This window comes from Bufo gargarizans, chromosome 4, assembly GCF_014858855.1.
Source record: "Bufo gargarizans isolate SCDJY-AF-19 chromosome 4, ASM1485885v1, whole genome shotgun sequence".
NCBI lineage: Eukaryota > Metazoa > Chordata > Amphibia > Anura > Bufonidae > Bufo > Bufo gargarizans.
This window is the reverse complement of record NC_058083.1, coordinates 220,673,896-220,701,107: the sequence shown is the minus strand read 5'-3', so window position 1 is coordinate 220,701,107 and position 27,212 is coordinate 220,673,896. Positions and strand designations below refer to the sequence as shown.

Below are 27,212 nucleotides of genomic sequence, written 5' to 3'. Positions count from 1 at the left end.
ATTTTGAAATTTCATTCCCATTTTCCTTTAACTCTCGTGGGACACCTAAAGGTTAACAAAGTTTGTAAAATCCATTTGAATAGCTTGAGTGGTGTAGTTTCTAAAATGGGGTGATTTATGGGTGGTTTCTAATATGTAAGCCCCACAAAGTGACTTCATAACTGAACTGGTCCTTAAAAAATTGGGTTTTGGAAATTTTCCTAAAATTTTTTAGATTTGCCTCTAAACTTCTAACGTCCCAAATTTTTTTAATGTAATTTTCAAAATAATCCAAACATGAAGTAGACATATGGGGAATGTAAAGTAGTGTCTCTTTTTGGAGGTATTAATATCTATTTTAAAAATCGAAAAATGAAAATTTGCTAATTTTCAAATTTGTCAAATTTTTGGGTAAATTTTGTATTTTTTTATGAATAAAAATGAAATATTTTGACTTAAATGTATGAGTGTCATGAAGTACAAGATGTAACGAGAAAACGGTCTCAGAATGGCCTGGATAAGTAAAAGCGTTTTAAATGTATCACCACATAAAGTGACACATGTCAGATTTGCTAAAAATGGCCTGGTCCTTAAGGTGAAAAATGGCAGGGTCCTGAAGGGGTTAAATATGTTTTTAAAAATGTTAAACATAAAAACATGATTAAAACAATAGGTGATTTTCTGATGACACATTCCCTTTAATGCATTACCTATCAAGTTTAGCTCAGCTGCATCTGTAGTTATATGGAACTATTGCTTAACGAAACTGCAGCTGTTCTACAGTCCAGATCAAAAGTTTAAGACCACTTGAAAAATGGCAAAAAATCATAATTAGCATGGCTGGATCTTAACAAGGTTCCAAGTAGAGCTTCAACATGCAACAAGAAGAAATGGGAGTGAGACAAAAATTTTTTTGAGCATTCAATTTAATTGAAAATAACAATTAAAATGAAACAGGCTGTTTTTCAGCTGATAACATTTTTAGGACCACATGCCTTTAAAAGGTCAAATCTGTGCAAAGATGTGGATTCATTGTCATTCTCTGTCAGGTAGTCACACGTTGTGATGGCAAAGGCAAAAAAACTCTCCCTTTTTGAACGTTGTCGGATTGCTGAACTGCATAAGCAGGGTCTCTCACAGCGTGCCATCGCTGCTGAGGTGGGACGCAGTAAGACAGTCATTTGGAATTTCTTAAATGATTCTGAGGGTTCTGGAACAAATAAGTCAAGTGGAAGACCCCAAAATTTTTTATCAGCACTGAGCCAGGGGATCCAATTGGCTGTCTGTCAAGACACTAGATGATCCTCAACCCAAATTAAGGCCCTTACTGGTGCTGACTGCAGCCCCATAACCATCAGACGGCATCTGAGACTGAAGGGCTTCAAAAACAGAAAACGTCTTCAAAGACCCCGTCTCCTTGAACGCCACAGAACTACTCGTTTGGACTTTGCAAGAGAGCACCAAACATGGGACATTCAAAGGTGGAAGAAAGTTTTATTCTCTGATGAGATTTTTTTTTACCTTGATGGTTCTGATGGTTTCCAACGTTACTGGCATGACAAGCCATGAGATATTTTCTACGCGCCACAGTGGAGGGGGCACCATAATGGTCTGGGGTGCTTTTTCCTTCAGTGGAACAATGGAGCTTTAGGAAGTGCAGGGGCGTCAAACGGCCGCTGGCTATGTCCAGATGTTGCAGAGAGCATTCCTCATGACTGAGGGCCCTCTTCTGTGTGGTAGCGACTGGGTTTTTCAACAGGACAACGCTACAGTACACAATGCCTACAGGAAAGGGACTTCTTCCAGGAGAATAACATTACTCTTTTGGCCCATCCTGTGTGTTCCTCTGATCTAAATCCAATTAAGAAACTTTGGGGATGGATGGCTAGGGAAGTTTACAAAAATGGACAACAGTTCCAGACAGTAGATGGCCTTCGTGCGGCCGTCTTCACCACTTGGAGAAATGTTCCCACTCACCTCATGGAAATGCTTGCATCAAGCATGCCAAAACAAATTTTTGAAGTGATAAACAATAACGGCGGAGCTACTCATTACTGAGTTCATGTTTGGAAGTTGGATTTCTGTTTTGGGGGGGTTTAGTTTTTTTTGGGAGGTGTGGTCCTAAACTTTTGATCAGCTGAAAAACAGCCTGTTTCAGTTTATTCGTTGTTTTCATTAAATTGAATGCTCAAAAAATGTTTTGTCTCACTCCCATTTCTTCTTGTTGCATGTTGAAGCTCTACTTGGAACCTTGTTAAGATCCAGCCATGCTAAATATGATTTTTTGCCATTTTTCAAGTTGTCTTAAACTTTTGTTCAGGACTGTATATGGTATCTCAAGAGACCTAGGTAAATTACACCGGGAAGCACAATGAACATGAATGTGTTTATTGCTTTATTACATACAAGATATTAGGCCAAATATTTTTCTACTACCTATCACTAAGAGAGTGTGGATTATTAAAGGTGTAGACCTGATCACAGTACATACAACCAGATTTTTTTTCTAAAATTTACTGTTCAAATGAACGCCTAAGTTTTTTTGGGGAATTCATTATTTTCTTTTTTTTATTGAAGTGTGGCTTTACCAAATGAACAGGACTAAGCTGTTGTTTCAGGCACCACCATCCATACCAACAAGTTGATTTGCCCATGGGGACATGGTGATCACTGAAACATGGTGACTGTTTTAAAGAGATGATTGTTACAGTTCCTGCAGTCAAAACCATACTCAAATTTGGATATTCTGTCCTAATTATAGACCAACAATTGATAACTCCTAAAAATCCACTGTAAGAATATAAGAGGATAGGATTTTGCATGGACCTACTAAATTGGGTTAAACATGTAAACAACATTAAAATGACAACTCAAATGAAGCAAATACAGTCAAATACATAACACATTTTTTGTGTTAGTTTTGCTAATAATTTGGTAAACTTGGGGCGGGAATGCTTCTGGTCAGTATAACATCATTTTTGGATATTTATTTGAAAGGGGGGAGTGATATAGGTGTACAGTGATAGTGAAAATTACCTATTGTGTAAATCACATTTTATGTTTAACATATTATTAAATAATTTTTGATTGTTATTTTTAATTTTCCTTGTTTATATCTATTATGAAAAAAAATCTACAGTTTTCACACAGACCACTCTTATAAAAGGTACCACTTTTTGGTCTGTACAGAGCACTTTACTGCAGTTACCTGCTTATCTGTCATTCTAATCCTGCCTGTAATGATATCACCTCTGTGTATAGAAAAGACAGTATCGACCATCCACAATAGATGATTGTGAAAGCATATCTATTCTTTCCTTGTACAATGACCTCTGCACAGGTCACAGCGCATGCCTAGAAAACTCTCCCATAGAAGTCAAAGAGGTGCCCTCCTGACTATTGTTTCTATGGCCCATGTGACTGCGTAAAGCAGGGATGGGGAACCTTTTTGATGCAGAGGCCCATTTGGATATTTGTACCATCGTTCGCAGGCCATACATAATTCTCAACTTAAAATTTTGACTGCTATATTTGGTCTAACATATATACTTAGTATGTTACATAAATTGCAGTTCAATTTTAAAAAAAAGCTGAGTATTTTTGCAGCACAAAATGATGCCTGCGTTATATATTAAATTGTACACACACCATTTTGACCACACATAGCAGTCTAATTTTTAAGTTCAGAATGTTATGTATGTAGTTCTTTATTTGGCATTAATGGCCGCCAAGCTAAACTGAGGGGGGTACAGAAATGGACTTACCCAGCTTTCACTCTCTCTGCCACTGTCCCTGACTTTGTCCCTTTCTCAGCCTAGGATCTGCACCCCCATCAGCCTCCTATTATACCTCCCAGCGTACATCAGGCTTAGCTCAGACTCATATCAGATCCCCCAGCCTCAGATCAGACCACTTTTAGACCCTCCCCATCCTCCATTAGCTTCAGATCAGCATCTATCAGACCCCAGCATCCAATCAGACCTCAGATCAGACATTTAAAAAATAAATATATAAACTTACCTCTCCAGCTCCAGACAGAGCTGCCACTCAGCAGATTTACTTACCCTCCCTGGTCTTCTTCCTGCCGCACTGTATTGTGACCTGACAACACACAGCATCAGGTCCTAGTACGCATCTACATCGTGACACTCTAAGTGTCAGGACACAAAGTGGGGCTGGAAGAAGACCAGGGAAGGTGAGGACAGCCAGTGCAGTGCTTTGTCCGAAAAAATACCGCGCAGCTCAAACTCTTCCCATAGGCGCGTGAATGAATAAGGTAGGTGGATGGTGTCTCGATGCACTCGATCACTGGATTTGAGGTTCCCTTCACATTCAGATCTCTCACCTCCTGGATGTTAAATTAGAGGACTGAACATAGTGAGGTACCGCAACACTTCATTAAACAATTGGTTTTATTATACTCACATAGATAAATAGGTATCATGCATATAAAAATATACAATGATGCTCAGAATCTCACGCCTGACCCGGGTTTCGCCTTTGCTTGCTTCATCAGGGGCTGCTCTGAATACAATTGTTCTCCCAACCCTTTTATACTCAGGTAAGCACTAATTAAATAGACCATTTAAACAATCCCAGAAGTGCAACTCCTAAAAATCTCCATAAAATTGGCAATACAAACAAATCTTCTATAAAATCATCCCCAATCAACACATATTCTAATATGACAAATAGATTATTTTTCTCCTATCTCACAATTTACATAGCATCAAAAAAACGCATTCCTATTCTCCAGCCCTGTTCACATACAAAAACGCACATATTTTCAACCATGTTGATAAAACTGTAATTTTTGTAAAAGATCTTAACACGCCTTCAGACATATCTTGATATTAGCTTGCAATACAAATAAAACCGCATTCCTCTTCAGCATTATTCACATAAAAAAACGCACATAATTTACAACCATGTTGATGGAACCGTAGTTATTTTGGGTGTCTTCCATTACCCCTTGAAACATGTCTTGATATCAAATTCTATATTTAACCCATCGGGTTGCAGTGTACCCAGACGGTAAATCCATTCAACCTCTTTTTTATTTATTTTTTTGATCGGATCCTCCCCTCTCCAATTCATCTGAACCCTTTCCAAGCCCACAAACTTTAAACCCTGTGGGGTTTTATTAAGTGCTTTCTTAAAGTGAGCTGAGACACTATGTGTGTCAACTCCTTTTTTGATGTTTCTTAGATGCTCCTGTAAACAAGTTTTCAACTTCCTAAAAGTCCATCCAACAAATGGAGGCCACATGGGCACTCCAACATGTAGATGACCCCCATACTTTCACAAGTTAATTCTCCTTGCACAGTGTAGGTTACTACCTTGCTGTTTGAAGTCACCTCTTCAGTTCTAATTTGTCTGTTTTCTCTTGTGCGGATCTTGCAAACCGCACAGAAACCGCACCAAGTGAATTGATGTTTTTTACTTTTTTGTTGATGTGTAGGCAAACAACTATGAACCAATTTGTTTTTAATATTTGGTGATTTCTTATATATTACAGTTGGCTTATCTGGAATTAACCCACTAAGTACCGGGTCATTCTTTAAAACCGCCCAGTTTTTTCTTACTGCATTTTTTATCAAGCCAGCACTATCACTAAACTGCGTGATAAACGCCAGCCTCATTGTTTTTCTTGAAGGTAAGGTTGTCACCTTCCTCTTCTTTTATCTTTTGTCTACTTTCTTTTGCAGCTGCATCTTTACACTCTCTCAAGCGACTTTCTTTATAGCCTTTTTCTAAAAATCTTTTCTCAATCAGTTCACTTTGCCGATAGTAGTCATTAATTTCTGTGCAATTACGATGTACTCTTTTAAACTGACTTTTAGGAATATTGGTCAGCCAAGGTTTATAATGGCAACTCGTGGTCTTAATATAGGTGTTAACATCTGTGGGCTTGAAATAGGTTGTGGTCTTAATATAGGTGTTAACATCTGTGGGCTTGAAATAGGTTGTGGTCTTAAAACTATCCCGTTCTAGGGAGATCGTGAGGTCTAAGAAGTCAACAGAGGTTGCACTTACATTACTGGTAAACTGGAAATTCCATCTGTTATCATTTAAATAAAGCAAAAAAAAATCCAAATCATGTGCATTTCCTCTCCATACAAGCAAGCAATCGTCTATATCTCTTTTCCATGACAAAAGGCCATCCTCTGTTGTATTTTTCTGTATTTTTGTGGCAATAAAAGACTCCTCCCATATGGCCATATACAGGTTGGCAAAACTGGGGGCGAATTTAGCCGCCATCGCCGTCCCGGTGCATTGTAAATAATAGCTGCCGTCAAACCAAAATAAATGTTTGCAAGTGTTCGCGAACGGGCGAACCGGGTGAACCGCCATTGACTTCAATAGGCAGGCGAATTTTAAAACCCACAAGGGGACTAACACCTGGACTGTGGCATGCTGGAGGGGGATCCATGGCAAAACTCCCATGGAAAATTACATAGTTGACGCAGAGTTGGGTTTTAATCCATAAAAGGCATAAATCACCTAACAATCCAATTTTTTTTTTGAACAACGTGGTTTAAAACATCCAGTGTGTGTATACGATCAGGTATGATGTTGTATCGATCAGGTAGTGTAAGGGTTACGCCCGCTTCACAGACATTGACAGACCAAACTCCCCTTTAATGCACCGCAAACAACCACAAACAGTCCATTTGCACAAGGTTGGATACCAAGCTAGCCATGTCCCGTTGATGTTATTGAAGGTTTCTTCCTCCACCCAGCCACGTACAACACCAAGGGTCCCCGAAAGGTGAATTGAATAGATTTTTTGAACGGGGAAATGGTTAAAAAAAACGCTGGCTCCTTCCCCTTTGTTTGAATCCACAGTCACTGCGTCTGCGCCGTGCAATTTACTGTCACACCCGATATGAGTGGTATTTTCTGTAGTTCTCTTCTCATCAGTTTAATCCCTGTTACGTCCCCAATCTGGGGTCCATTTATTGAATTGTTTTTTCGAACGGGGAGATGGTTAAAAAACGCTCGCTCCCCCCCTTTGTTTTAATCCATGGTCACTGCGTCTGCGCAGTGCAATTTACTGTCACATCCGATATGAGTGGTATTTTCTGTAGTTCTCTTCTCATCAGTTTAATCCCTGTAACTACCCATATCAGGGATTGCCTTTTGTGAAGAAAAAATTTAGGCCGGGTACCTTTGACTGCCTTCACAGTGACAGACCAAACTCTGATACACCGAACTGAATTGATTTTAGGAACCAGGAGATGGAAAAAGCAGCTTGGTCAGTCCTCTTACTCCCAAGTTGGGGCACTGCGCGTGCATGGAGCAATGTGCTGTGACACCATATATGAGTGGTGTCTTAAAGGGATTCTGTCACCTCCCCTAAGCCAAAAAACGATTTTAAAGCAGCCATGAAGCACAGCTTACCTGGATTAGGCTGTTCTCTTTTATCTTGAAATCCGTCCAGCAGTTACTGCAAAAAACGACTTTGATTGATATGTAAATGTGTCCTGAAGGTGCCCAGAGGGGCGTTTTGTTCATCTTAGAGAGCCCAGTACCGCCCCTCTTACAGTGCCCAGCCCGCCTTCCTTGTACTGTCTAACCGCCGCCCCCAGCCTGCCACAGCCTCTCCTCCCTCTCCTCCCCCTCCCTCACGCCGAACGAAGTCTCGCACAGGCGCAGTACCCACTGAGGGCTGCGCCTGTGCGATCAGCAGGAGACTGAGGGCAGCAGCTTCATCCTCGTCACTGGGCATGCGCTGAGCCCGGTGACGTCCGATGCTCGCTCTTCCCTGCTGACTGAGGGAAGAGCGAGCATCGGACGTCACTGGGCTCGGCGCATGCCCAGTGACGAAGATGAAGCTGCTGCCCTCAGTCTCCTGCTGATCGCACAGGCGCAGCCCTCAGTGGGTACTGCGCCTGTGCGAGACTTCGTTCGGCGTGAGGGAGGGGGAGGAGAGGGAGGAGAGGCTGTGGCAGGCTGGGGGCGGCGGTTAGACAGTACAAGGAAGGCAGGCTGGGCACTGTAAGAGGGGCGGTACTGGGCTCTCTAAGATGAACAAAACGCCCCTCTGGGCACCTTCAGGACACATTTACATATCAATCAAAGTCGTTTTTTGCAGTAACTGCTGGACGGATTTCAAGATAAAAGAGCACAGCCTAATCCAGGTAAGCTGTGCTTCATGGCTGCTTTAAAATCATTTTTTGGCTTAGGGGAGGTGACAGAATCCCTTTAACTAGTACTATTCCTATCAGTTTAATCCCTGTTACGTCCCCTATCCGGGGACGTGTGTCGACTTTATTAACCATTGTCGAATAAACGAACCATTACGACATCCTGAAATAATTTAGTTCTGAGCTCTGTACTTGCTTTGTATTGGAATTGATGGGGATTTTTTAAATTGTCTGCATTATTTCTAATAAACTATTAAGAGACTTTATTATGATTTTTTTATTTTATGTATTAAAAACCCATACAACTTAAAAAAAAAGAAGAAAATTAATGTTTTTTCTATGAAAAATTATCCAGACGATCGCTTTTAGTCTGATCATAATGAAGCAACGGCCTTATCATCTGGGATGTGGCAACATTGCCAACACACTCATAGAGGTGATGATCGCTTCATTGTGATACGCAAGCCCCTTTACCACAACAAGGTACCGATCACGAAGGGGAATTGACACTTGTATGTGCCTTTTTTTTGTTTTGTTTTTGCAGCCACAGTGCAGCACCAGAGACCAGAAAAATTAGGCATGTACGCATGCCTGAAAAATTTGGTACTGCTGCAGCCGCTGCTGTAGCAGCGGCCAGAAAAGTTGATGTTTTCCAGGCAGAAAGGTGACTAAAACATTGCGACTTGAACCCTAGTTGGTGGCGGAGAATTCACGAAAGTCATCCGGTATGCAGACATTAAATACAGCACCGTGGGGACCATTTTGAGGCCAAGGCATGTCATCAGGCCCTTTGTTAGTCAAACATATCCCCCACTGTCAGTCCCTTCGGGATTCATGCCTCATTCATCTTAATGAAGGTGAGGTAATCAACACTTTTTTGACCGAGGCGACTTCTTTTGTCAGTGACAATGCCTCCTGCTGCACTGAAGGTCCTTTCTGACAGGACACTTGAAGCGGGGCAGGCCAGAAGTTCTATCGGAAACTGGGATAGCTCAGGCCACAGGTCAAGCCTGCACACCCAGTAGTCAAGGGGTTCAACGCTCCTCAGAGTGTCGATATCTGCAGTTAAGGCAAGGTAGTCTGCTACCTGTCGGTCAAGTCGTTCTCTAAGGGTGGATCCCGAAGGGCTGTGGCGATGTGTAGGACTGAAAAAGCTCTGCATGTCCTCCATCAACAACACATCTGTAAAGCGTCCTGTCCTTGCCGCCGTGGTCGTGGTAGGAGGAGGATTACTTTCACCTCTTCCCCAGTTAGATTCCCGTTGTGCTGTGACACCCCCCTTATAAGCTGTGTAAAGCATATTTTTTTGTTTGGTTTTTAAATGCTGCATCCTTTCTGACTTTTGGTAATTTGGTAACATTTCCGCCACTTTCTGCTTATACCGGGGGTCTAGTAGCGTGGCCACCCAGTACAGGTCGTTCTCCTTCATCCATTTTATACGAGAGTCCCTCAACAGACATGACAGCATCAAAGACCCCATTTGCACAAGGTTTGATGCCGAGCTACTCATTTCCCGTTCCTCGTCCTCACTGATGTCATTGACGGTCTGTTATTCCCCCCAGCCACGTACAACACCACGGGTCCCAGATAGGTGACAACAACGAGCACCCTGGGATGCCTGCTGTGGTTGGTCTTCCTCCTCATCAAAGCCACATTCCTCCTCTGACTCCTTTTCCTCATACTCCTCTTGCAGCATTGCCGCAGGTCCGGCAAGCGATGATGACAAGGCTGTTTCTGGTAGTGATGGTGACCACAACTATTCCTCTTCACGCTCATCTACAGCCTAATCCAGTACTCTTCGCAGGGCACGCTCCAGGAAGAAAACAAATGGGATGAGGTCGCTGATGGTGCCTTCAGTGTGACTGACTAGGTTTGTCACCTCCTCAAAAGGATGCATGAGCATACAGGCATTGCGCATGAGCGTCCAGTAACGTGGCAAAAAAATCCCCAGCTCCGCAGAGGCTGTCCTAGCACCCTGGCCATACAAATACTCGTTGACGCAGGCGGTCGAACATTAGGAGTGTTGAATTCCAACGTATCGGGCTGTCGCAAATCAAACGCCTCACTGGCATGTTGTTTCGGCGCTGAATGTCTGAAAAGTGCACCATGGCCGTGTAGGAATGCCTGAAATGGCCACACACCTTACTGGCCTGCTTGAGGACGTCCTGTAAGCCTGGGTAATTGGTGCGGGGTCAGCCACTGATCCACCTGTGCGTTTAGGGCAGACAGGAGTGCTTGTCCGGTGTGGCTTTCTGCTTTTAGGCAAGTCAACCCCAAGACAGTGTGACACTGTTTGGGATTGCCTTTTTTTAAAACAAATTTCGTCCGGGTACCTTCCACTGTGGTGTCCCAATAGCGACAATTTTTTTGAACGCCTCAGACTCCACCAGCTGGTATGGTAAAAGCTGGTGGGCTAAGAGTTCCATTAAGCCAGCTGTCAGACGCCGGGCAAGGGGGTGACTCTGTGACATTGGCTACTTACGCTAAAACATTTCCTTGAGAGACACCTGACTGTGGGCAGATGAGATGGAACTGCTGAAGGTGAGAGGCAGATTGGCGTGGCTGAAGATGCTGGACCAGGAGGAGGATGGTGGCTTTGAGTTTGTGTGCTGCTTGTACTCATGTGTTGAACCCATTGGCGTTTGTGATGTGAGATCATGTGCCTTCGCAAAGCAGTTGTACCAAGGTGGGTGTTGGACTTCCCACGACTCAGTTTCTTTTGGCACAGGTTGCAAATGGCATTGCTGTTATCAGAGGCAGACACACAAAAAAAATGCCACACTGCTGAGCTTTGCAATGACTGCATTCTGGTGGTGGCAACAGCATGGGTTGATTGGCGTGCTGTCTGGCTGACCCCGGGTGCCAATACATGCTGTCTGACTGTGCGACTAGCTCCTTGCGATGACCTCCCCCTGCTTCCAACTCGTCTTCTCCTTCTCTCTGTCTCCCCTTCTGAACTTTCCCCCTCTTCTTCTTCTCTTCGAGCAGGCACCCACGTGGCATCCACGGACACATTGTCATCATCAACCGCTTCACTTGTATCTGACACCTCAGCAAAGGAAGCAGCAGCGGGTACAACATCATCATCATCATCATCATCACACTGTACGTCCATGTGTGTAATGTTGCCTGACTGAGACATATCCCTGTTATCTACATCCTCTGGCAACAATGGTTGCACATCACTAATTTCATCCAACTGATGTGTAAATAACTCATCTGACGGATCAAGTGAAGTGGCTGTGGTGGCTGTGGGGTGGTGGTGGTGGAGGGCGAGAGAGTGGTAACTTGAGAGAAGGTGACCAAATCTGAGCTGGAGGAGGATGGTGCGTCAAGGTTCTTAGCGGAAGCTGTTGAAGATTGGGTGTCCTGTGTAAGCCAGTCAACTATGTTCTCAGAATTTTTCGGGTTCAGTGTACGTGGCCTCTGAACACTGGGCATTATTCCAGGGCCAGTGGAAATCACAGCACCACGACCACGACAGCCCCTGCGGGGTGGCCTGCCTCTTCCTGTCATATTTTTTTTTGTTGAAAAGTGGTACTATGCGTGCAAGGTACTATGCCACCCTATATAAGTGGTGGGCAGTGGCACAGTACAGTCTGTGTGGGCCTGACACACACTGGCTTGCAACTGCGATTATATCACAGTGAAAAAATTATTTGACTTTTTTTTATCTGCAAGGTATTGTGAGTGACACCATGTAACGGTATGAGTGGTGGCCTGGCCAGTGGGCACAGTACAGTCTGTGGGCCAGACAGTCACTCACTGGCTTGCAACTGCAATTATATCACAGATAAATAATAAATTGACTTTTTTTTATCTGCAAGGCACTGTCTGTGACACCCTGTATGAATGGTGTGCACACAGTACAGTCTGTGGGCCAGACACTCACTGGCTTGCAACTGCGATTATATCACAGATAAATAATAAATTGACTTTTTTTTATCTGCAAGGCACTGTCTGTGACACCCTGTATGAATGGTGTGCACACAGTACTGTCTGTGAGCCTTCAGCCTCTCACACACGGGCAGGCAACTGCAATAAATATATATATATATATATATATATATATACATATTTATATATATAAATAAAATAAAAAAGCTGACTGATGTACCAGCCCTAAAAAGGGATTTTTGGGGTGCTGTCAGGACACTGTCCTTACAGCAGATGAGTCTGTGGACACAGAACAATGCCCTAGCTAACACTTTCCCTATTAGATCAGCAGCAGCAGCACTGTCCCTCCTCTCACTAAGAATGCAGCTTCCAAATGAATCTAAAATGGATGCTGTACAGGAGGTGGGAGGGTCTGGGAGGGAGGGTCTGCTGCTGATTGGCTGGAATGTGTCTGCTGACTGTGAGGTACAGGGTCAAAGTTTGCTCAATGATTATGTATAGGGAGCGGATCGAACATCGCATATGTCTGCCCGCCGCGGCGAACGCGAACAAGCCATGTTCGCCGGCGATTAGTTCGGGACATCACTATATATAACGGGATATTTAATATTCAAATATTTATGTTCTTTTTTATTTAAAATTCCCTTTTATTTTCCCTTGCTTAAAAGCACGCTTAAATCTCTCTTAAAGTCAGCGGTCGGGTCTTTTAAAAAAAAATTATATGTTCCCTCATCCTGTAGCATACTTTGCATTGTCTCCTCATACTTTTCTTTGTCCAAAATAACGATTCCCCGCATCCCCTTTATCTGCTGGTTTCACAACAATTTTTTTATTTGCTTCTAAAGACTTCAAACCCTGTTTTTCCCCATGGGTGAGATTAATAAGTTTTGGTTTTGTGTCAATCTTTTCCAGCTCTCGCAATAACCCTATTTTGAATGCATCAAGGCACTCATTGTTTTTCAGTTGAGGAAAAAAACTTGACTTTTCTCTTAAATGAATGTGTATAATGTAATTTTGTTTTGTCTCTACTACTTCCTGGTTCTGGTTTGTTATGATATATTTGGCGATATTCAATTTCCTAATGTATCAATGGATATCTAAAAATGTTTTAAATTTGTTCATTTTTTTCGATGGTGCATAATTTTTTTCGATGGTGCATATTTTAAACCGTTTTTTAACGCCACTATTTCATTTTCATTCAGTTTATGTGTGCTGAGGTTATATATCCCGTTTGTTACTCCTTCATTTTCTTTCCTTTGGGACTGCCTGTTTCTATTTCCTCTGCACCCTTTGTTCGATTTCTTTTTTGGGGAGTTCTCATTTTTTCTAGAGAGCTGGTTATATGTTCTCTTGTCTGCTTCTCCTCCCTCTGAATGCCTTTGATGTTCTGATGGGGAAAATTTTCCTGCTGTATATCTTCTGTATTAGTTACTGTTTTCCCTTCATCTCTAGGATTGCTATATGATTGTTGCCGATAATGGTTATTCACATGATACCTAGATTGCTCATACCTATATCCCCGTTGATATCTCTGTTGGTATGGGCTTCTATAGTTATTATGCCCATTATAACCTCTCTGTGGATAGGGGTTTCCATATCTCTGTTGGTTGCATTTTCAGTATTTAAAATTTTGGTCTGTATGGTCTCTCTTCTTTTAAATAGTGGTAGTTTTCTTCATAAACATTATTTTTATTTTGAGTATCTCTCTATGAGCCATGACTGCATCTCCTTCCACGTTCCCTACTTGATCACTAACTCCCCTGGTTTTAATTTCCATTTATATACTTTCTCTCTTTGATAGTCATTAACTACTTTGATATATCTTTTTTGTTTCTTATTTTTAGTTTCTGCTGCTATTTTTATCACCGTTTTCTGACACGCTAAGGATAGCTTTTGGAACCTCAGAATTGGAACCTACCTCACTATAGACCTGCTGCTCTCCAAGGGACTTTGTGGTTTGGGACACATTTTATATACAATTATTTGTATATTTGTGTTAGGAATTTCAGTGCAGTGCTGTTCTTATCTTCCTGTTCCTCCCGCATGCTAATGACCACTTCCATAATGCAAGCAGTCATTAACATTTCCATTGTGTTCTGGCAGGGGGTCAGGGGCCACATGAAATTGCTGGAGGTTGCCCACCCCTGGCATAAAGCAATTTTATTAATGCTTTGTAAATGCTGTTATGAATAGTTCAGACAAGATGGTTGCCCCCATAATCATGTTCAGAAAATAGAATTAAAAAATCTGGTATCAGAAAATAATAACAGATTAGAAAAAAAAAAGGATATGCACTGCTATCTGATTTTAACTGGCAGCTGTATTTTCTTTTAAATGGGTTAGCAAATTTTTAAATATATTTGACATTAGTTGCTAATGTATTTGCTGTGCGATGTGATTTGCCCTCATCACCACTTCTGCCCCTGAATGGGTCCTTGTCTGTAAATGTGCTGAACATGTTTATTTACAGTTTAGCACATGCACATTTTTTTCAATGAACGTTGGAATACCAGTTGTTGGTATAAGGGGCGTAGCTAGAAGTGACTGGGCCCCACAGCAAAGTGTGGAGTAATGTAATCGTGCATGCGCCAGAATGCGGAGAAAGCTGGCGCATGCGCGATTACACTACTTGAGGTTGCTGCCAGGACACCGCACGGGCCCGGACGTAAGTAACATCACTGCATGTGTGAGACTACGGCGCACTTAGAAAAAAAAAAGATGAGGACAGCAATGAATAATTAACAGAGAGGCTGTGCTGGGCCTGGCGATAATGGGCACGGCTGGGCACAAACGGCCAGATGGACAGCCCCTTGAGCACGTTAGGAAGATAATTTGCATATAAATAAAAACTATGAAACTTGACTGACACGCTGCTGGCCGCTGGGCCCCTTGTCAGCCCGGGCCCCGAAGTAGCTGCTTCTCCGGTAGCTACACCACTGGTTGGTATCACCTTCCTAAATCACAAGCACATAACATAGGATTAAAAATGCTAAAAGAATATTTTTATTTCAAATGACTTTTTAGAAAAGCTGACATATCTTCACACAAGAGTGATAGCATTATATCTGACCATTATGACCTGTTTCTGGCATTTTTTATAGTTTTCTCAATTTATTGCTACAATTCTATTTCTCAATTGTCTCTGAGCTGGTAAGTGTTGACTAGCTTGTATCATGTCTGCCCATAGAGTAGAAATAGAGACAGGAGATTCTGCTACTTAACTCCCTTGCTAACTTACTCAGTATCACTCAGAATTACCATATAGGAGAATATAGAGAAGTCCTGAGCAGGTGAGATATAACACTATTAGCTGCTGAATCATGTCTGTATTTCCCTGTCTACTTGTTTCTTCCTTCTCCTCCTTCCTTCCTTCTCCATACACCTCTATATGATTCTTCAGTGAGCAGGCAGCTTTTCTCAGTTTTAGCAACCACAAATTTCAGAAAGTTATTTTATAAAAAAGCAGAAACTGGAGAACAAGGCTTATTTATCTGATAAGATACGGATCTAGCTAATGTTATTTTGACACCAGCTGCGACAGGATTATCCCCTTAACATATTTGATGTATTACTGCAATGTGTTTTTGTTGTGTTCATTTGTTGAGCCAGTAAGAATAACGGTTGCTATATCTGTATATTATGAAACTTCTAATAATACCCTGTACTATTAAAGGACAATGACCTTTTTTAAAAAAAAATAAAATAAAATAATCCCACACAGCACATCTCTATAAAACCAGGTAATTGAAGATCTTCTAACTCTAATATGGACCGATCATTAAAGGAGTTCTCCAGGAATGTTACCAACATGGACTCCAGCAACCTACCATAGAAGGTTACTAGTATAGGTTGTTTCTATTTCTACAGCTGCTTAGGGATGTTAGGGGGTGAAATGGCCATGTTGATAACATTCCAGGAGAACCACCTTAAAACGACTTCCATATTAGTGTGTATGTTCCCCTCACATTGCCAAAACAGCTCTAACCTACTGAGGTATGAACTCCATAACCTCTGAAGGTGTCCTGTGCTATCCGGCACCAAGATGTTCACAGTAAATTCATTAAATTGTCTCTGTTGGGAGATGGATCCTCCATGGATTGGGCTTTTTATAGCACATTTCACAGATGGTTAATCAGATTGAGATCTGGAGAATATGGATGAAAAGTCAACACTGTGAACTCTTTGTCATGTTTCTCAACTAATTTCAAGACAATTTGTATAGTGAATCAGGGTTCATTATGGGGTATATTTGTTCTGAAAAAAAAAAAGTTTAGGTAGGTGGTACTTGTGAAAATAGCATTAACATGAATGACAGGACCCAAGGTTCCCCAGTAGAATATTGCCAGAGCATCAAACTGCCTCCACAGGCGTGCACTGTTCTCATAGTACATACTGGTGTTACAAACCTAGCAATTGTCAACATCAGCGGGTTAACACCAGGGGCATACATAGAAATCATTGGGCCCAACAGCAAGAATCTAAATTGGGCCTCCATGCCCTATCCATAGCCTCTCTAATTCTTAGCTCCTCCCCTTAGTCCATGAACTATGCTTTGTGCTGCATGATATATAGTGTGCCATCAGGACTGTACTGGGATTACAAGACAGCCCTGGCACACAAACTCCACCAGCCCACATATGATATTGCATCAAATTAATCAAACACTGTGGAGGTGAATTTTGCTTTGCTTGGTCATGTTTCTATGTAAATCATTAATACAAGAAAGAAAATAAAAGTGGAACAGAAAAATGCCCAAGCACATAGTCAGGGACATACGTTACCCTCCCTAACAGCAACACATTCCATGATAAAGCTCAAAATACCTTCTTAGCAGCATCTGATACCAGCGTGCATTGCCAAATTACCTCCCCAACTTCACCATATATAACACCATTCCAGCACAAAATATCTCCTCAACAGTGCCAAATAAATACCACCATGAAGTACAAAATACCCAGCATTATTGTCCCCAACAATCCCTCTTCCACTGGTAGCAGCATTTAAATGTCTCACCTCTGTTTTGGACTTGCAGAACAGAAGCAGTTCGGCTGGATTTGTAGGGAGAGAGCCTTGTGGTAGAAGGTAGAATGCAGTGGGTAAAAGGAGTTGTGACGTCACAGGTAACATATTGTCTATGGTCACATAGTAAGAGGTATAAATCACATCTTGTACCTCGCATATCTGTACACACTACATCTATTATACCTCATACTTCACATTTCCGTACACTGATTTATATATTACATACCTGTACCCACTGCAACTTTTTATACCTTGTACCTCACAGTACTCTGCTGTAAACACTATATATTTGTACATACTGCATCTATTATACTTTGTATCTACTATATATCTGTACCCACTGCATCTATTATATGAGGTATAACAGATGCATTGTGTACAGATATATAATATATACAGCATTGTACTGATATGTAAGGTATAAGGTATAATAGATGCAGTGGGTATAGATATACAGTATGTGGTAAGTTATACATTATAGTACATGAGGTATTGGGGGTTGTAGTTTTCTGCAGTACTATATATGAGTGAGATATGAGGTACTCAGTTATAATTAGGGTTAAGCAAATCAAAGTTTCTGAAGTGGATTTCGATCCAAATATCAGGGAAAATTAGATTCGTAGCAAAGCCAAATTTACTTGTGTTTCGTGGTAACAAATCAATTTTCCATGAAATGGTGGTAGAAAAAAATGTTTTACTCACCTCCATTTGAGCGCGAAGAGGCCGCCACAGCCATCTTGATGAAAGATCCCTGGCAAAATCTTGTGTGCGGTGACTTTGACGTCACAATGTTGGCCACAGTGATGACATCATCACATACCACGCAAGATTTCATGCAGGATCTTCAATCAATATGGCCACGGCAGTCTCTTCGCTCTCTCAACGGTTTAACACCTGAAAGCCCTCACTATTATTCTCATGCCATGATCAGCAATGAATGTGGCATCTGGGGGTTCAATGATGGGGGCTGTGAAATCGCTGTTCCCCGTCATTACACCCATTACTTACAAAGAAATGTGCTTCATGACATAGTAATTCATCACAAAGCTAATTCTTTTTGAAATTAGGCAAAGCAGCTAAATTAAATTTTTGCAAACGTCATTTATCACTAGTAATAATGTATAATGTGTCATTTTTAAGGTTAGAGAATCAATGAGGCATGAGGTACTACTTCTGAGTAAAAAGAAGGGAATGGGGTGCAAATTAAGAGAAAAGGGGAGGAGGACCTCCTTTTACCACTCCATTCTAGACGCAATGGAGAGTACATTTTGCATTTCTTCTTTATGTTGTTGGGGTTGAAGGACCTGTGTTGATGTCATCACAGGTCCTGGCAGATGTAGCTTTCTAACCTGGGAACTACACCCTTCTCTGTGCAGTTCCTTTACTAGATGATGCAGGACCTGTGATGATGATGATGATGTTGTCAGAGGTCCTGCCAGCTAAACTTCCTAACCTGGGAACTACACAATTCTCTGTAAGGTTCCTTTTAGTGTTGAGCGAAGTGAACTTCTGATCATACATCCAAAGTTGCTTCGTTCAAAACATCATTTGAATGCTTTAAGGAGATTTGTTTCCCTACAGCATTCAAATGCATGGGCTCCGGCGAGTCAAATTCGTTATTTCCGAAGTCTCACGGGACTTCAGTCTCACATTATAAAACTCTCCTACATAGGCAGTCCTACCTGTTTGTGCCGTTAAAACTTGTACAATACTGTTGGAGTTTATCTAGCTGGTTTCCTGGCTTTTTTGACACATGGCTTTATTCATCTCACTGAAATACTTTGTCATGTCCCTACTGAAATTTCATGCTTGATAATCGTAATGAGAGAGTAGGCAATCAATCAGATTTACGTGTTCTTGTGGTGTACATGTTAAAAGGCATAGATATAGAGCTGCAATCACATCCAGGGGGCCCAAATGTCCTTCTGCCGCATAAGACGAAACCATTTTTTTTTTATATGGCAAATGGTAGGTGGGGGATACTATTACAGATTTTGTATTTAGGCCCAGGAGCGTTGAGTTACACATCTGGGTGTACTGCACAATACCTGTTGTCAGCGTGTTAAAGGCATATTCTCATCTCAGCTAGTCATGGATAAAAACCAGAGGTGACTATGGTTACAAAATCAGATGAGCTGGCTGTGCTGTTTCTGTAATTCCCATACAATTGAATGGGAGCTATGGATACAGCTTAGCCTCAGTAGCTCTCACTTTTACACTACGGGAGTTCCAAAAATAAAGTAGCATAGCCAGCTCATCTGTTTCCATAAACCCATCCTCCTTGGTCCACCACATACGATGGCTATTCCGATCTCAACCAGGAATGGCTGAGATGAGAATATCCTTTTCATGCAAGACTCTGATGTTCTACAGATTCTCATTCCTCCTGTGGTCAATCAGTGTGAATTCCTTCCCAGTGTCTAAAGCTACATTCACACCACAGGGAAAAATGGCTATCGCACTGCTTTTTGGGGATAACTTGACCAATTGGGCTATTCACATGGGCGCCTTTTTAATGGCTAGTGAATAGAGTCATTCAAAAAATAGAACATGTTCTATTTTAGGCCGTTTTCATGGCCAGACGGACTCCACTGAAATTGATGGGACAGTTTTTAACATCCATTAGACAGGATTGCACCCGTCTAACGGCTGTGAAATAGGGGTACACTAGTGCAATATGGCCTTTTAGGGGGTTAAAAAATACTCATCTCATCCACTTGCACGCGCAGAGGCAGTTGTTCCTCTTGATTCTGAAGGAGCTGCCGAAAGAACTGTGCACAAGCATGATGGCGTCACCACACGCTCCTAGCATTATCACTTGCTAATGTCATCACATTTGAGTACAGGTCTTTCAGCAGGACCTTCAGAATCAAGAGAGGAGCCACTGCCTTTGAGTGTGCAAGTGGATGATGTGAGTATTTTTTTTTCCGGCTAAAAAACAAGCATTATAGCTGAGGAGCACTATGGGGGACATTGTAGATATTTTCAATTGCACTGTTTGGAAAACACAGGTTAGACTCTGGATTTTTGTAAATATAGCTTTTTAACACAGATCATTACAGGATTTGTGTTAAAAAGCTATATTTACAAAAATCCAAAACGACAAGTCCTGTAGTTTTTTTTTATTTTGTCTCTATAGCTGGAAGGCTGGAAGTCCATCTGGAAGTCCATTTTTTAAAACAACAATTTTTTAAAGCAATTTTTCTTACTGCACACAATGGAATAAACACAATATAGAAATAGTGCTGATTAGTTTGTGGATTGGTGCATTGTTGGCATGCGTGTGTAATAAAAAGGACACTGTGACTGAATGCAGACAGAAGCTCTGGTGTATTTTTTAAGTTTATTAGCACAAAGCAGGGGGAAAAAACATTAGGTGATTCCAATATGACCAAATGATACCAGCATTACAGGGAATCGTGTCATTTCCAATGATGCATCCATACACATAATCTGATATTTGCACTTGTTGATATGACAATAGCACATCTGGTAATCTTAGCTATGGGCAATGCTTGGTTCTCCTAAAATCCATGGAAGCTGTGTGCTGCTTTTCATTGCTTTATATTAAACTAAGACCAGATAAGAATAAATTAAGCCTTTGAATTAAATCCACATACACATTGGGTGGCTGAGGAAGATTATAAAATTTCGCACAGACAGCCTCGCAATTAGGTTGATGCTTGTTTTTCTTCAGCTGCATTGTTGATATCACTAAAGTGCAAAACTTTTTAAACTACCTCCAGAGGGTCAGGATTTATTTCCTGCCAGCTATGTTTATTCGACAGAAAGTACTATCAGAGCTAAAAAGTCATTGTGTTATGACTTCATAAATCAAATCCATAGCAGTTTGGTATTAGAAATGGAGGCCGTGTAATTTAACATCCAAATGTATCAAGAGTCTAACAAACCATTAACACGGGTTGGAAGAAAATTAATCTATTACTCTTCTTAATAATCAGAACTGCTATATATGGTGATAGTATAATATATTTCAGAAAGTAAGTTGAGGTTTATTTTGTCAATTATTGTTGGCTATAGGGATTGGAAGAGGCATATATGTAATGACTTCATACATATCGGTACTAACACATACTAATATGGTCTTTCATTGTTCTAAAGTCACACAATCATAAAAGTTACGATTCACATACTAAGCAAGGCTAGCACTTATCAATCAGGCTGATATCGTCTTAATCCATATTGGGGCTTATTTATGGAAAATAGGGTAAAGAGGAAGTGGAGATGAAACCATCACTAGATTCTTCAGTCTAGTAGTAAATCTCTACATAGTTAACACGTCCACATTTACTTTACGCTACTTTGTCATAAATGTGTCAATTATAGATTGCTACATTGCTACAGCTTTACTTTCTTCCTGACCTCCCTGGTTTGGGAGCAGGTTTTGCTTTTTCAGGTGCGGGTGCAGGTGCTGGTGCAGGGGCAGGTGCTGGCGCAGGTGAATGTGCATGTTTAGGAAGCTGGCCAGCTTTTACTTCAGGTATTTCTTCACCATGTTTGTATACACTTACAGTGATATCGACTGTTTCACCACCATACTTGTTCTTAACATTGATGCCATATTTTCCAGAGTCCTCAGAAGAAACATTCTTAATTGTGAGATTTGAAAACTTGCCTTGTTCCAGTGTAGCAGAAAAATGATCAGTTATCTCTAGATCCCTATCATTCTTTAGCCATGTTACTACAGGATCCGGGTTTCCAAAAACTGTGCAGGTCAGACTTAATGTCTAAAACAGAATCACAACATAGAAGGACATAGTTAGGTATCTTTTTCACATTCACACATCATTTAATTGTATTGAATTAAAGGGAATTTATCGGCTCCAGATATTGATGACCTATCCTCAGGATAGGTCATTAAAATCCAGTTGGGGTGGGCTGACACCCTGCACCCCCACCAATCAGCTGTTTTTTGCAGCCTCTGGTGCTGGAACTAACTCTTGAATGGAACAGGAAGCACAGCTCCATTCAAAGTGTAGTGACTATGCTGGGTTACTGCAGCTCATCTCCCACTGAAGTGAAAGGTAGCTGAGCTGCAGTAACCCGACATGGCCAGTATACATTGAATTTGCTAAACTTGCTTAGGTTCCCCTAGCAAGCAATCAAATTTTATATTTCAGAGCTCCTCTGGAAAATGAAAAATTCAATATGATTGGTTGCTATAAAGTTTTACTTTGCAGCAATTTGAGAAATCTCCCCCAAAGTGCTAGTTCCAGTGCCCGAGACTGCAGGGAACACTTGATCATGAGGCTGTGGATTGTTGGCCCCTCACTGATTGAATAATGATGAGCTATCCTGAGGATAGGTCATTAATATCAGGAGCCTGGAAACCCCTTTAAAGGGGTTCTCCGAGAATTATGAAAATGAAAATACTTATACATTAATTTATTATAACTATATTCCCAAACAACTTTCATTAGGTATAATGGCATATTTTGCCTGGGGAGCAATCATTAGGAGAAATAAAATGGCCGCCGTCCTAATCACACAGCAGGATGAGTTACTTAGCAAAACAGAGCTAAAGTGCTGCCTCATCCTCCATTCTGCTCTGCTTGTCAGGGATTATGGTCCTAAATACATTTTAATATGATCTTCAGCTGAATCTCTGTAGGAATAGAGTTCATGAGGAGACATGAAGTGTGAGGTAGAGATAATGAGCAGCAGCTCTTGTATGCAGTCTCCATTACCAACAATCTGTCCGGTTCATCCTCTCTGTATTTCATGTCTCCTCATGAACTCCATTCTTGCAGAGATCCAGCTGAAGATCTTATCTATATTCAGGATCATAATCCCTGACAAGCAGAGAAGAGGATGAGGCAGCTCTTTAGCTCAGTGTTGTGAAGTAACTTGTCCTCCCGTGTGATTAGGACAGGTTTTGTGTGTACTAATAGGATGGAGGCCATTTTATTTCTCCTAATGATTGCTCCCTAGACAAAACTAATGAAAGGTATTTGGGAATACATTTATAACAAAGTAATATTTAAGTATTTTCATTTTCATAATTCCCGGAGAACCCATTTAAGGAGTAATGTTCTTTGTTATGCCAATACTATATGGTACTAAGCAATCCATTTCAATGTTACCATTTCATAGGTGTCAGTGTCATGGACTGAAGTATGCAGTGTTGTTGGCCATTTACTTAGCTTCTTCATTTAGCCACTTAAAGACTTACATTGGTGGGAGAAGTCTGTAAGTGTTTATATAGAAAAGCTAAGCAATCGACCGCTTAAAAAATGGATAGACGCATTAAGCTGAGTGCTCTGCCATGTTTGTGGTGTACAGGAAAATGCAGCAAGCAGGGTAATAACTCTCTACACAGGTCTTCTATGCGTCCATACAACAGTTGCCCCATTGTTCAAGGAGAGCCAAATAAGGCTGATCACAACCAAATGAGCAGAGCATTCAGCTGAGCGTTTCCACAGCTTCAGCTATAAAACTGCAGTTACACTTTAATGATAGTGGTGTTAAAAGTGTGTTATGGGCAACAAGTGTTTATTGTGAACAATTATACATAAGAACTTGTCAAGTAAGGAGAGGTTAATGAGGTTGTGCCCAGTTTTAAGGTATTCCTCTATCCTCAGGGGTGGATTGGTGTAGGGTTCTGACTGCTGGGAACCCCACTGATCCTGAGAACAGATGTCCCCCCGATCTGAAGGAGCAACAAGTCTACCATGTATCTTGTTAGGTACAGTACTTGGCTATCTCCAGTAATACCCTAGAGAATGAATAGAGCAGCAGGGAGCATGCTCAACCTGTCCCTCCATCAAATCGGGGAACAGGACCACTGCTCTGGGTATTGGTGGGAGTCCCTGTGGCTAGACGCAAACGTCAGAACTTGACATAGTCCCTTTAAAAGAATATGTATACTATAGATCATTAGTGTGACACACAGTAACACTGGATTTACATTTTTTCTAGACTTTGCATTATATTTGACTTTATATGTGTTGTATACATGTTACACCAGTTCTTTTTTTACATTTATTTTTAAATATCAAAGCAAACCAAAGTTTAAAAAGCAATTATTTGTGTAGAATCTTGAAAACAATAAAGACTATGACAAGGTGGCTGAGAAATCTGTATTTTAGCATATTGTTTTTTGTACCGTAGCTTACAGACTTTTCATTTTAATGTCATTTCAGTCTAGCTCAGTCTTTGTTAATGCCAAAAGATCCTATGTTCCTTAACATTGTATAATAAGCCTTAGCTGATATCTTTAATGCTTTTATGTATGCTCACAAGAATCCCCTTAAGGCAATATATTGTACAAAATAATTTAAAAGCAAGCCTCAGAATACTTCAAATAAAACAGGCTTCTTCACTTGTTATTTCTTCCTGCCAAGCAAAATTTTCAAGGCAGTAAAGACTATATCAGCTGTTGAGTGCAATGTCAATGCGTGTCTGTAATGATGAGAACATAGCAATTCCATATCAGTATTTTACTCAACTGTTTGTAATGTAATTTGTGTTTATATTACTGCATGTTAGCATTTCATTAAGATAACTACAAAAATAATCCTGTGTCAAAGGATTTTGTTTATGCAACATTTCTAATCTTTCTATTTAATTATGTAACTATTTTTATGCTATGCCCTTTGTGTATCACATGTCACTCACATACATTCATAATTATTTAGCATTTCCCTGATGAAGTATGACGTCTAAACCTACTTGTTTTCATTTTAATAAAGCACAATCATACATTTGAACTTTACTGTATATAGCAATATCCATTTAACTATACTCCTACTACTATTAATTCTCCCGTATTCTAAGAGAATTAAGTATGTGTTATGAGCCGGAGGCCCAAGGCAGACCTCCGGGACGTCAAGCAAACACGACACCGGCAGAACAGACTAAGGACCCACAGAGAACTTTATTACAAATGTAATAAAAGCACATGACAGTAGGAAATAGTGGTAGAACTACCACAGAACTAAGTGCACCGGCAGACCAGTGGCAAACCCAGAGACCGGAGAGCCAGTGAGCCCCATTCTTCAAAGAGCCCCTGGTGGTGGGGATGAACTGGGCTGAGGGCTCACTGGTCGCACCTCCAGGAAGGTAACCTTGGCCTCTACTTTCAGAGAACCAGGCTGGTGAAACCACCAGCAGAAAGACAACAAAACTGGAACCCAAGCAAACACAGGACATGGAACAGACAACAAGATGAAGTGGGACCAGCACAGAAGCAGATGCCTGGACCCCAAGTGGAAGGAAGCATGAGGATCTCAGGCAGAGCTGCACACAGACTAGAGATTCATACAGACTAGAGATCCTCCCTCTGGAAAACCCAGGGACCCTCTCACGAAGGCAGGACAAACATGGTACTTGAACAGAAGCAGAAAGGAACTACAGGCAGACAAGAACAGACAGGGAACAGAAGCAGTAGGCACTGCCAGGCAGGACAAAGGACAGGATACAATCAGAAGCAGTTTAGCACTGCCAGGCTATCATATGCAGTAGAGCACTGCTAGGCTAAACAAGGAACAGACAAGGATAACATAAACATCATACAGGACAGGTACAGATCAGACAAGGACATAACACCAAACACCATCACAGAACAGGTACCAATGACATCAGACAAAGCAGCAACAACATCATACAGGACAGGTACAAAAACAACAGACCTACTAGGCCATGTTCACACACAAGGCCGCAGCCAGCATACATCTCAGAACCAGCATGCATGGGGATACCCACAGCCAGTCCACAAAGTGCATGCAGCCAGCCTGCACGGCCCCAGACACATGAGCCACAGAGATGCAGACACGGGAATCCACAAACACAGGAAACAGTTCACAGACTACACCATGCAGTCCCAAGCAACCAGCATACACAGGTGTCAGCCTGCAGCCAGTACGCTAGAGGGCATGAAGCCAGCCTACACGGCCAAAACTGTCACAGTGAACTGCACCGTGGCATAATGTCATAGCCAGACCATTATTTCTGATATTTAAGTACTCTATACTGACAGGGATTGGCGCATAGAAAATGTGGTGCCAATATTCAAAAAGGGTCCAAAAACAGAGCCTGGAAACTATAGGCCTGGAAAATTAACACCTGTTGTGGGTAAACTGTTTGAAGGTTTTCTAAAAGATGCTATCTTGGAGTACCTCAATGAAAATAAGCAAATAACGCAGTATCAGCATGGCTTCATGAGGGATCGGTCATGTCAAACTAATTTAATTAGTTTCTATGAGGAGGTAAGTTCTAGACTTTACTGCGGCGAATCAATGGATGTCGTATATCTGGACCTCTCCAAAGCATTTGACACTGTACCATATAAAAGGTTAGTATATAAAATGCTTGGACTGGGAGAAAATGTCTGGATGTGGATAAGTAACTGGCTCAGTGATAGAAAACTGAGGGTGGTTATTAACGGTACACACTCAGATTGGATCACTGTCACTAGTGGAGTACCACAGTATTGGGCCATATTCTCTTGTAGAAGGCTTGCACAGTAAAATATACATTTTTGCCTTCCTCTGGATCAACTTGCAGGAGAACAGGCTGAACTGGCTGGACAGATGTCTTTTAAACCTTATAAATTATGTTACTATGTTATCTGTTCACACCAGTGTCCCTTTCAGTCAGAAGAGCAATAGAAGAGCAGTCTGCAGAAAAACTTTTGCTGTCAAAAATTCTTAAACGCAAAAGAAAATATAACGGATCCCATTGTAAGACAATGAGATCTTTTAGGATTACTTGAGATCCATATGATGATCCATCATAGCTGTTGTGGCACTATTATCAATAGAAGCTATGTGCTAGTGTGAAATGAGCATAACTAGTAGTATTAAACGTAGAAAACAAATGATTTTTCCACGACTGGTAGTCTTTCCTTAAGGCCTTATTCATACATCAGTATTCGGTCAGTGATTTCCTTCAGTGATTGTGAACTAAAACCAGGTGCAGGTCTAAACACAGAACAGATGCAGAGCTTTCCCTTATACCTTATTTCTGTGAAGGGGCACACTGGCCTTAGACCCTACAGGGAATTTTCCTGGTGGGCTGATGCCTATAGGGCCACCCAAGCCCTCCTATCTTCCGCTGGCTGGGTACATACTACTGGGAGAACTATAGGGGGCTTTATTAGTGGAAGTCCAGGAATTAAGCTGAAGGAAGGGCTGGCTTGCTGTT

General features: G+C 41.3%; 1 protein-coding gene across 7 annotated transcripts in view; it reads right to left on the bottom strand.

The window, feature by feature from the left end:
* Window positions 1–27,212, bottom strand: part of MYOM2 (myomesin 2) — a 419,263-nt gene that overhangs the window by 211,897 nt on the left and 180,154 nt on the right. For 6 of the 7 annotated variants that reach the window (XM_044289247.1, XM_044289250.1, XM_044289249.1 and 3 more), the window contains one exon: window positions 20,378–21,796. In XM_044289247.1, the coding sequence (XP_044145182.1) occupies window positions 21,416–21,796 (381 nt within the window). In that variant the 3' untranslated portion in view covers window positions 20,378–21,415. Of the gene's footprint in view, window positions 1–20,377; window positions 21,797–27,212 lie in introns of those variants that run through there. The other variant, XM_044289251.1, reaches the window with a different exon arrangement.